The sequence below is a fragment of the Acomys russatus genome, chromosome 15, assembly GCF_903995435.1.
Source record: "Acomys russatus chromosome 15, mAcoRus1.1, whole genome shotgun sequence".
Classification (NCBI taxonomy): Eukaryota; Metazoa; Chordata; class Mammalia; order Rodentia; family Muridae; genus Acomys; species Acomys russatus.
The window spans coordinates 63,247,506-63,259,633 of NC_067151.1; the positions used below are offsets into that span (position 1 = coordinate 63,247,506).

A 12,128-nucleotide genomic window follows, 5' to 3' on the forward strand; every position below is an offset into this window, starting at 1 on the left:
GGTGGTGCATGCCTTTATTCCCAGTACTTGGATCGCTGTGAGTTCAAGGCCAGCCTGGTCGACACAAGGCTACACAGAGTTACACAGAGAAACCCTGTCTCGAAAAACTAAAACCAAAACCAAACCAAACAAACAAAAGATCTATATCTGCATGCTCCAAACAATACTGATTAACAGCACGTGGCTATACAATCTGTGAATACACTTTGTTTTGTCCACACATATGTACGTACATTATGTGCCTGCAGGGGCCAGAAGACAGGGCTAGGTTTTCTGAGCCGGAGTTCCATATGGTTATGAGCCACCATGTAGGTGCTGGGAACCAAACCCAGGTCCTCTGCAAGAGCAGCACCCACTCTTAACTGCTGAAATTTTATCTGATTTTACCTGCTATTATTTTTAACTTAAATTTTCCTATGTGGTCAATGGCCTTAAAGTAGCCTAAATCTAGGAAACCTCTCTTGGGAGAAACCATAGTAAATAACTCATAATCCACCCAAGTAAACATGCCAATTACTTCTAGGGGAGATGGGCTCATCTAACAGTGGGCACACAAGAATAGCTGCTGTCTGCCATGCACAGTGGCGTACGCCTGTAATCCCAGCACTTGGGGAGGCAGAGGCAGGCAAGTCTCTGTGAGTTTGAGGCCAGCTTGGTCTACAAAGCGAGTCCAGGACTAACAGAAAAACCCTGCCTCGGGGTTTGGGGAGTTGGGGTGCAGGGAAGAAGTAACTGATGTCTGTTGCACAAGCAATGAAAACTGAAACTGACCAGAAAAGCCCTGAGGATGTCAGTACTATATGTGACATTTCTAGAAGTGAGGGGTATTCCACGTCAGTTCCCTGTCCTGTGCTCCTGAGCTGTCTAGGGATGATGAAAGCACCACCTCTGAACCACCTGCACCTTTAACGAGGTAGCTCTGGCCCAGATTCATAAAGGCCATGGGACACCACATCTCCTATCACTTCCTCATACTGTCTGCCCCGTTACCTTACCCGTTCCCGGAGCAAGGAGATACAGAAGTCAACTTCTTTCTGTCGGAGACTCTGGAGCTGGGTGGTCCCATGGTGGTCCACGATGAGCCGGAGGTATGTGTACACAGCCATGGCAATGAGGATGCTGCTCTTCAGGACCCACTCCCTGCAGGAAGGGAGGACACTGCACCTGCCTCTTGCCTAGACCTTCTTTCTCACCCTACCGGCCTGCACCTCACACTGCTCTGATGATCACACTCTGAGAATGGCTTCTGTTGACTAAGGTGAAGGGAACTAATGTCCTTCACCAGACAGATGCCCAACAAAGGTAGGCGCTGAATAAAACCAGCCTCTTATGACACAAATACATTCACAGCTGCCGATAAAATAATTGTGAGCCAGGGGGTGGTGGCACGCGCCTGTAATCCCAGCGCTTGGGAGGCAGAGGCCGGTGGATGGCTGTGAGTTCGAGGCCAGCCTGGTCTACAAAGTGAGTCCAGGACAGCCAAGGCTACACAGAGAGACTCTGTCTCGAAGAACAAACAAACAAACTTGTGCTGTTGACTCATTTCAGCACCAAAGCCGTCGTCTATGAAGTAGTCTATGAGAGTGACTTGGGACGGAAGCTACATTTCTCCCACGGAACTATGGAAAACGTTTTCTGCCATCAGTAGCTCTCTGAAGTGTGGTGCAAGGACCTGCAGGGATTTCCAGGGCCCTTTCAGGACCTGGAGTTCCTAGAACACACTGGGCTAACCCTCCTCCAGGCTTATCACTACAGCCAACCAAGCCACTGACCCCACCCTCAGATAGTGAGTCACCTGCCCTAACCCAAAATCTGAGGGGTTTTTAAGCAGGGAGGGGGCACCTGCTTTTAGATGGCAAAGACCATTTCCCCAGCGGCTTCAAAGGGGGCGAAGGGAAGGGTGCAGTGGGAGGCTCCAGCACGCACCAAGTAGTTTGTAATTGCTTTCACACCCCTGCTGAAAGGCAGCAATGGAGGAAGGGTTTAATTAACAGAACCAGGAGACATCCTGACTCAGGAAAAGTAATCAAGCCACTTAATTAACTACGAGACTGTGGCCTTTTCTTTCTCTGAGTTTTCTTTTGTGATGTGGGAACTGTTTCTGGTTTTTGAGACAGGATCTTGCTATACAGCCCAGGTTAGACTTGAATTCATGGCAATTCTCCTGCCTCAGCCTCCCACATGCTAGGATTGTGGGCATGCACTACTATGCCCAGCACTGTCCTTTTGTTTTCACAAAATGGAAATGCTAGCCAAGGACATGTGCTTCCTTTTACCCCCATATCCCTAGAAATACTTGGAGGTTAGGTAAACAGGATGGTAGGCTAGAACACAGGTTTAAATGCCACAGTATTCCCTTTCAACAAAACTGTGGAGGGGTCGGGCAGCGCTGTGGCAGCCGTGTGACCCCTGTATGGAAGGGTCAGCTTTAAGGTATGGCCCGGACAGAATCTGACACAAGGAACAGAAGGGCAGGAATTGCTTTTGAGGAAGATTGTAGCAGAGGAGGACAAATCTGCCACAGGGATGGCACAGTGAAGAGGGAGGCAGGTGGAAGTCAGGCCCTCTAGCCAAAGGTAGCAGAGAAACACGAGAGACCAAAAGAGAAGCAGAGGCCTAGTAAGAAACCGCTAGGAAGTCCCGCTGCTCTTGTGATGACTGCGGCCCCAGGGCAGCTGCATAACTGGGCCCTGGCCACTAGGTGGCACTAAACAGCAGGCCTGGGCAGAACACAGCTTTCTCCATTATGAAGAGAATCATCCTTTTAAATTGAAATGAATGTAGACAACATTAGGCCTCTCAATCATCTGGCTATTTGGTGTCTTTACTCAGAAAAAGATGCTAAAAAGAAGTGATGCAGAAGCTGGGACCGTAGCGTCAAGGGGAAGCCATAAGCAAGTTTACATAACACAGCAGCCCTCACACCTTCACTGAGGAGGAGCCAGAGAGTTACGTGTGGCCCACAGCACTTCCAAGCAAGGTCCTCTGCTCCCTACTGCTTCTTTACCCACACTGCCTCTGTGCTGGACTGAGAGGCACCTGCCCCTCTGCTGAGCTCATTTCCCCATCAGCTCCCCCAAAATATAAACATTCCAAGGAGGTCTGGGTCAAAAATAAACCCTTATCAGATGAAACCAGTTTTTCCTGGGTTCAGAGATATTTTAGCTCCTTCTTTCCCACTCCTCCTTCACCTCTTCGGGCACACTGTGGCTTCAGTTCTTTCATCGGCCCCCCGGCAGGCTCACCACACCGTCCCCTGGCCTCAGAGCGCTTTGTCCCCGGGAGCCAGAGCCCTTCGTCCCCATGTCTCATCTCACACCCCTCACGGCCGCATCTGGCTCGTGCCCCACCCTTCATGGTGAACTCTACCTCTGCTCCGTCAGGATATCCAGAACACTTTCTGCCAACCAGATGTTTTTGGCTGTAACATCGCCACCTGGTTTCAAGGGGTGGGAGGGGAAGAATCAGAACACAGTAGCTCTAATTAGCAACTCGGCTAATCGATAATCTCTTCACTCATCCTGCTGGTCCACCCAGCTCTCCCACCACTGCTGCCCTGAATGCTGGAATAAACCATTCTCTCCTTTAGGATTTAAAGCTCTCCCATTTGCCCTGAGAGAGAAAGGGAAGAGCTGTTCTATTCTTCTACAGCTGCCACTTTACCAGAGAGGACATTTTTCCATGCACCAGGAACTGCAGAGGGAAAGCGTTGTCCTTGAAAAGTAATGTCTGAGAGGACAGACCTTAGAAGCCCCGGCTGAAAAGCAAAGGCTGTGCCTGGACTAGGGCCTCAGAGAGGCAGGCAGCTGAGGCGGGGGCAGTCCAGCAGGTCAATGTCAGGGTGGGACTCGGGATCCTGACAGGCTAAGGGGTGTTTTCTAGACACCAGTCTTTGGATCTTGCCCCTAAACTCCTGGAGCAGAATTAAAACGCAGTGTCGCCAGACAAAAATATTGGGGTGAGAAGTGGGGCTGGGAGTGTCAAATAGGAAAGAAAGTGCCAAGAAAGAATAAAAATAAAATTTCAGCACACCAGTGCTACACTTTGCCCTGGGTCTCAGTGAAAAAATTCCATGTCGAATCACAAGGATTAGGGGCCATACACAGTAAGCAGTGACATCACGGCTGCAGAAAACCCTACAGAAAAGGCAAACACAGCAGGTAGGACAGTGCGCGCTAGGAAGCTGTCCAGGAGGAACGCGACATCTGAGGCCAGCATGGGCTGCATAGCAAGACTTTTTTTATTTAAAAAGAAAAAATTAAATAAAAGGGAGGGTGGAGGGGGTTGGCGTTGGTACACTTCAGAAGCCTGGGTGCACTCCTGAGGCCTTGGGTTCAGTTCTTACCACCACAGCAAAGAAAACAACGGAAACCGGGCACCAGTGGGCATTCGTGAGGTAGAGCTGCACATCAGCCTCGTTTGTATTACTGCTACTATCACTACCAGTATTTTATTAATTTGTTTTGTTTCTTGTTTTTAACAGGAAAACAAAACACAAGCAATCTCAGAAGCAGGAGAGGTGACTTGGGCAGACCTTTTTCGTATCCGGTATTTCAGACACATGTCATGGACGCCAAGATTTAAAAAGCCCTAAATGTCAGGGACATTCTGTGACACTGTCCCTCAGACTGGCCCCAGTCAGATGCTAAAATTACTAGGAGCCAGTGTTTAGAAGAGGGGTGGAGCCAGGGAAAGCAGAAGGCAAAGAGCAATGGCCCCTCAGTCTTCTCTGCACCCCATTCCTGATCTAGCATGCTCCCCAACTCCAGACTGATGGCTGGCTAACACAGGCCAAATACCTAGTCAGGTTTAACTTAGCAGAAAAGAAATCAAGGCAAGACTCTCTAATCCAAAAGCCCCCTGTGATTTTCCAATCCGATTTTTCCTGCAACGTATGTGGCAGAATACACCTGCACCAGGGTCCACGAACCCACCTAGCGGGCTCCTCAGCTTCTCGGCTCCATCTTCACTGCCTAGACTTAGTTCTGGGCTCTCTCTCCCCCTTTCTTCCTATGCTCTTGCTGACAAGCTTACCTGCAATCTGCTTCATAAATGTCATGCAAACACCATCAGCTCCCAGAACTCCACTCTTCACTAGCTCCCGAACCAACCACACCAACTAAAGGCAAACAGAACAGAGATGTGAGTTTGACAGAGGCGCTTACTGAGCAGTGCTACAAGCTGCAGCCCACAGCCTCTCCCTTCAGCGGGTCCACCTTCGGCCTACAGTACTGTTTTCCTTTCTTGTTTGGAGCTGGGGACTGAACCTAGGCCTTGTGCACGCTAAGAACGTGCTCTAGTTACACGCCAGCCCTGCTCTTTCCTGCTGGCCTTACCTGAGCACGGCAGGTGTCCTGCAGCTTCAGGTACTTCTCCATAAGTAGCTGGTTTATTTTATTCAAGACAATGTTCATGCCATCACGGCTCACCAGAGCCAAGTCCCGGTAACACTGTGAGAAATAAGGTTTATGAATAGCCAGTTAACCAGCTAAGCTTAGTGGCTGACTCCACCGGCACCCCCCCCTCAATCCCCCCAACCCCAAGCCCCATCCTTAGATAACAGCAGCAGGACACTGAGAGGCAAGGAAACGCTGCGTTCTGCATTCCTCCTTCTGCAGGTCTGCCCTCTGCTCTACCTCCTAGGGGAGCAGAAGAAGGACTAAAAGATTCTCTAATCAGGCAAGAAGGCCTGCTTGGCAAAGCTCCTAGTCCTGTGCCTGTCCCCAACCTCCCTTTTCAGGAAGTGTCATGCTGTTTGATGCCACAAGCTGAGCAAACCCAGGTGGAAGCCATCTGTGTTTCATCTGCCAGTGAAAGGTCACTGAAAAATGGGTTTGGGTGAAAGTCAAGAAGAAACCCAGAGGTTTTTAGACTTGCTCTAACCCAGCCAGATGCAGCAAAGGGAATAGAAAGGGACCAGGGTTTGGGAAAAAGAACAGAAATAAAACTGCACTTTCTTAGCTTGATGTAGTGGCACATGCCCATAATCCCAGCATTGGGCAGTTAAGGGAGGGAAATTACAAGTTCAAAGCTAGCTTGGGCTATAAATTGAGACGCTTGCCAGGCGCGGTGGTGCACGCTTTTAATCCCAGCACTCGGAGGCAGAGGCAGGCAGATCACTGTAAACTGACAGCCAGCCTGGTCTACAAAGTGAGTCTACAATAGCCAAGGCTACACAGAGAAACCCTTTCTTGAAAAACCAAAATAAATAAAGTGAGACTCTTGTTTAAAACCAAAATAAACACTGCCTTGTTTGCTCGAGACAGAGCCTTACACCGCAGCTCAGGGTGTCCTGGAACTCACAATATATGTCAATCTTGCTGTCTCAGCCTCCTAAGACCGCAGGTATGCAGGCAGGTACTATTTCAGCCTCTCGTAGCCATCCGTGGTGTTATGTAACAGTGATCCCAGCACTCAGGGGGCAGAAGCAAGCAGATCTCTATGAGGCCAGCCAGGTCTATACAGTGAGTTCCAGGCCAGCCAGGGACACACAGAGAAACTTTTCTCAAAACAATAAGAATAAATAAGTAAACAAAAAGCCCACGAACCTTTATGTTTATTTGTTTGTGTGTGTAGGTCAGAGGAAAGCTCTCTCCTTCCACATGTGGTGTGGCAAGTTTTTTACCCTCAGCCATCATGCCAGCCGGCAAACAAGATCGCTATTGACTAACGTCTTTCCCCTGGTCTCCTGACTGACCTTTGCTTTTGCCAAGGATTGAAGGGTGACGGGAGGGGGCTTAGCACCCGCACCCTCACTCCTGGGGGATGAGGGAGTGTGGACGGTTCCTCTGAGTCACTGCTTCCCTTTCCTTAGACCTTTTCCTCTTCAGTGAGGTCACAGGCCTTAGGGAACCTCATTAGCTGCCTCCTGCACCTGCTGAGTTTTTCCTGTCATGGTCTCAGCCAAAAGGGTAAAACTTAAGGAGACTGCTTCTCAGCTAGGAAGAAACCCCAGAAGGCTGGTGTAGGGAAGACCTCAAATTAACCATGAGCCGGTGTGGGGTGCGAGCCTGTAATTTCAGGGAGGCAGAAGAAGGGTCAGAAGTTCAAGGCCATTCTCAGCTACTTACAAAGTTTGAAGAGCCACATGAGACTCTGCAGATAGAGATAGAGATAGAGATAGAGAGAGAGAGAGAGAGAGAGAGAGAGAGAGAGAGAGAGAGAGAGAGAGAGAGAGATGGGGTGGGGGTGCATCCTGACAGTGACGCTGGGCCCCACTTCTAAGACAGAGGCTATTCGCAATCCATAGCTGCTGGCAAAGGAAGGTTCCTAAGAGTGTCACTGGGTATGCGGCCACACCCCAGGTGAGGAGCCGCATGCTGAGGAGTAGGCGGCCAGCATAAAGCGGAAACAGATGCCATGCTTTTTACACTGGGCTTTTGTTTCATTTTGTTTGGCAGTTGTCTTAGTGTTTTGTTTTTTTTTAAGTTTGTTTTTATTTTCATTTGTGTGTATGGGTTTTGGTTTGTTTCTGTTTTTCAAGACAGGGTTTCTCTGTGTAGCCTTGGCTGTCCTGGAGTCACTTTGTAGACCAGGCTGGCCTCAAACTCAGAGAGATCCTCCTGCCTCTACCTCCTGAGTGCTGGGATTACAAACGTGCGCCACACCACATCCAGCTGTGTGTTGGGGATTTTTGTTTTTGTTTTTGTTTTTCGAATACAGGGTTTCTCTGTATAGCCCTGGCTGTCCTGGACTCACGACGTAGACCAAGCTGGCCTCAAACTCATCTTTGCCTCCCAGAGCGCTGGGATTACAGGTGGGCACCACTGTGCCCCATGTGTTTGTCATTTTTTTGTTTTGTTTTGTTGTGGAACCAGTCTCTATATAGTCTTGTCTGTTCTCAAGCTCCCAGAGGAGACCAGACTGGTCTGGAACTCACAGAGATCCACCTGCTTCTGTCTCTGAAGTGTTGGAATTAAAAGTGTGTGCTGCTACCACCAGCAGCAGCCATTATTTTTGTGGTTTTGTTTTTGTTTGCGGTGGGGTGGGGGAGCGCACATGCATGCGCACACACATAAAGTAAGTTAAGTGGGTAGAGTGATGGGGAGGAGTTGGAGGCGGGGAGGAGAGGGGAGGGGAGGAAGCCTGTCTGGACAACATATGAGAGTGGAGAAAAACCAGCATTAAAATCCAGGTAGGGGGCTGCAAAGACTGCTCAGACTGCTCTTCCAGAGGTCCTGAGTTCAATTCCCAGCACCCAAGTAGTGACTAACATCTATAATTCCCACCCAGCTACAGAACGAGACCCTGTCATACACCAAACCAAGCAAGCAAACAAATCCCAGCAATCTAACTCCAAATCCCACCCTTAAGCAGCTCACACACAAACATGAAAACTGCCAGGGATGGAGGGGAACTGCAGCAATCGTGTGAACTCTCTCGCCCCAGGCATTCCACAGTGCGGCCCTCAGCACCAGCAGATCTTTGCCTTAGTGGGAAGTGGGGCTCCTACAAGATTAGTTCTCATCACACTTGCCACCTCTTCTGTCCTCAAGTCCGACTGATTCGATGAAAATACCATCAGAGGGTTCGATCCTAATGTGCTACAAAGCTCTCACAGCTAAAGGAGACTTTATCCCCTGACTCCATCTAGGCTGTAAACTGATAAAGGTTAAAAACAGAAACCAGAAAGGAATAAGCACAAGATGAGGGGACCAGCTGGCTCCTGCCGATGCGTGGGCGACCGAATCAGCAAAGTGTGTTCTGGAGACTCACCCTAGGTAAGTCACAGAATGTCCTAGGGATGAGGAGGCTGAGGTAAGAAAGAAAAACCATACTGAGCTAACCACATAAAAACCTTATCAGTTAGCAGAGTGTGGTGCTGCTCGCCTGTGATCCCAGCACTTGGAGGCAGAGGCAGACAGATCTCTGTGAGTTCGAGGCCAGCCTGGTCTACAAAATGAGTCTAGGACAGCCAAGGCTACACAGAGAAACCCTGTCTCGAAAAAAACCAAATCAAAACAAACCAAACAAAATCCTTATCTGTTCAAATGAAAGATGAATACCAGAAATGCAGACAGACTCAGGACAGGGAAGGAGGGCAAGCTCTCCAGGAGATGCAAGGCCAGGTGGAGAGCAGTGGCTCTGCTGTCTGCCTAACTCCACACTCCGTCAGGGTCTGTATCAGTCACAGTGCTGGTAACACGGCAGCCCATGCCCTGTGCTGCCAGGCTGCTGACTGTTCTGGGAAAACAGATGGGAGGAAAAACAGAAACAAGAGGAGGAGCAGACAAGAGCAGAGGACCTGAAGAAAGAAAAGGGGTGCAGTGGCAGGGAGGCAGCTCTTTAGCCTGATCCCGCTGAGGTGACAGAGCAGCGCTTGGTCACACAGCTCCTGACTGCTTCCGGACATGAGGGAGAGACCTGGGCTCTGATGTTAGGGCTTTTCCAGCTACTCTAACTGCCTGACCCTGCAGAGTTTAGACCCCAGCTTAGTGCCTGCTCAGGAGACCTCAAGCAGTCCTTAGCCAGACACCACACAGGAAGGCAATGAACTCAAAGGCTGCATACACAGCATCGTGGATGCGCTGTCGGAGGAAGATGTAACAGGGATGGCACCCACCTGTGTACTTCAACATGTTACCTGCATTCTCTGTTTTAAATCACTGTGTGTACACCATGCTGTGCATGCGCATGCCATGGGGCACATGCGGAGGTCGGAGGACAACTTTCTGAGTCCTTCTCCCTTTGATTCTGAGGATCAAACTCAAGTCACCAGGTGTGTAAAGCAAACAAGTTTACCTGCTGAGCCATGCTGCTCACTGCCTATGAAGGCGTTCTCCACTTTGCCTGTTTAATCCACCCTAGCTCATCCACTGACAAGTTCCTAGGAGCTGACCCTGACTCCTGAGCTCGCTCACCAGTGCAGGCAGCGGCTCCCAGCTCACGGTTCCCAGGCCCAGTCTCCACAACATTCCTTACCACTCACGCCTCAGAGCTCTGTGCCTAGGAGATTCGGGAACAAGTAAATCTTAAGTTCAACTTGGATTTCGGCCCAAAGGCAGAATTAACTCCAAACAAACCTGTTCTCTTGCTGAAAGCTGAGGTCTAAGACACATTAAAGATCAATCCCTATCGGCAGCTCCCCCCAGGAACTTCTGTCCAACGGGGGAGGGGGAGGACACACACACCCCCACTCTTCCACCACAGTCTGACCCAGCTACCTGAGAAGTCCTCCCTCATACAAAACTGTACTCCTTCTGACTGTAACTCGCTTTCTGCAGAGGACTCATCTACGGAGCCTCAGGTAAAGGATTTACTCCAAAACCTTTAGCATATGCACAGGAGCCTGGCACAGCTGTCATCAGTTATGAAGCCCAAAGGGTGACAGTTGGTTGCCCTCCCTCGAGGGCATGGGCCTGCCACAGTGCAAAAGGCTCAGCGGTCAAACTCACGGCATAGTATGTTTACACTGTAGAACTCTGGCTTCTCACTGCCAAGCCAGGAAGAGCAACACAAAGCAGAGATGGCAGCAGACACAGCCTGCTCCCCTCACGAAGGCTCACTGGCCTCACCTGAAACAAACCAACCTTTCTAGAATGCAAGCCTAGTTTGCACTGAGATGACTAAGATGCTGCTGGTTTTGTTTGGTTGGTTTGTTTTTGTAGGGGAGGCTTTCCTTTGTAATGCAGGCTGAACTGGTACCTCTTATTTCTTTATTTGTATTTATGTTTCCTGTGTGAGTTTATGTACACCATGTGTGTGCTGTACCTTGGAGGCCAGTAAGGCTGTCAGAGCCCCTGGAACTGGAGTTACAGGGGATTGTGAGCTGTGATATGAGTGCTGGGCACTCAAGGCCTTCCTTTTTTTCTTTTTTAAAGATTTACTTATTTATTTAACTTATTAGCTTGGTACTTGAAATGTAGCTCTAACTGGCTTTGAACTCAAGGCAATCCTCCTAGCTTAGCTTTCCAATTACTGATATTATACACATGATTCGCCATGCCCAGTTTTGTGGGGGTGGAGGAAACTGGGGCTCAAGCCGAAGGTCTCACACATGCTACACATCACTTACATTGGGCTACATGCAATCATACTTTAAAAATGTTTTACTTTATGTATTATGTAGTGTGTGTGTGAGAGGGAGAGAGAGAGAAGGGGGGGGAGACCTTTTGAAAGGAGTCTATCCCCTCCTTTTACCACAGGTTCTGAGAATCAAACTTAGTCATCAGGATTCAGATTTTATTTATAATACCCATAAAAAGGTATACAAGCTGGTATGAGGCAGAGGCAGGCAGATTTCTGAGTTCAAGGGCATCCTGATCTACAGAGTGAGTTCCAGGACAGCCAGGGCTACAGAGAGAAGCCCTGCCTCAAAACAACAACAAAGCCAGTTGTGGTGGCACACACCATTGATCCTAGCAGTTGGGAGGCAGAGGCAAGCAGATGTCTGTGAGTTCAAGGCCAGCCTGGTTTACAAATTGAGTCCAGGACAGTCAGGCCTGTTACACAGAGGAACTGTCTTGAACCACCCCCCACCAAAAAAAGTATGCAAGACAAAATTAAATCAGAGCCCACTTATTCATCTTTATCTTTGCCAACGATTTCTTTACAATCAGTGAGCTCATATTACTGCTTAGCACAACCAACTTAATATCATCCATTTATTCCTCAAGATCTGGGTAATAAATACAGTGTGAAATGAAATCCCAGCACTCAGGGAAGGCTGAAGAAAGCAGAGTTCACGGTCAGCCTGGAATGTCTCAGAAAAAGAAAAGAAGGAAAAGGGGGGAGCACAAACAGAATTCTACTTCACAAAGTCAGAAAGGCTGGTTTTCTCCTCGGAAAACCAGAGCACATGAAGAGTTGCTATCCTCCCTTTACCTTCATGGGCACCCCAGGCTGCTTAGAGAGGCACAAAACAAGAGGTTCCTACACCCACAAATACGTCAGTAATGTAAGCATCCGACATACCAGGAGCATCCTGTCTGTTTCCCTGAGAGTGATTTCCTTTGGTTATCTCCGAGCAAATGACAACACAGCAGATTCTGAGGTGCCCTACAGAGGAACTACAGTCTAGAGGGAGGAGAAAGCTACCAGCGCCATCCGGTTTCCAACACAAAGAGTAGTGCACAAGAGCAGGCACAGACAGCATCTGCTTCCTTCCACGCCACCTGCATCCAGTGACA

At 49.2% G+C, this 12,128-nt stretch overlaps 2 protein-coding genes across 2 annotated transcripts in view; one reads left to right on the top strand and one right to left on the bottom strand.

The window, feature by feature from the left end:
* LOC127199491 (protein S100-A2) overlaps positions 1 to 12,128 on the top strand; it is a 284,365-nt gene that overhangs the window by 37,813 nt on the left and 234,424 nt on the right. The window lies entirely within an intron of this gene.
* Ints3 (integrator complex subunit 3) overlaps positions 1 to 12,128 on the bottom strand; it is a 44,383-nt gene that overhangs the window by 20,265 nt on the left and 11,990 nt on the right. Inside the window, exons 4-7 of the mRNA XM_051157621.1 lie at positions 5,337 to 5,450; positions 5,035 to 5,119; positions 3,370 to 3,436; positions 996 to 1,140 (exon numbers count right to left, since the gene is read on the bottom strand). Of these exons, the coding sequence (XP_051013578.1) occupies positions 996 to 1,140; positions 3,370 to 3,436; positions 5,035 to 5,119; positions 5,337 to 5,450 (411 nt within the window). The remainder of the gene's footprint in view (positions 1 to 995; positions 1,141 to 3,369; positions 3,437 to 5,034; positions 5,120 to 5,336; positions 5,451 to 12,128) is intronic.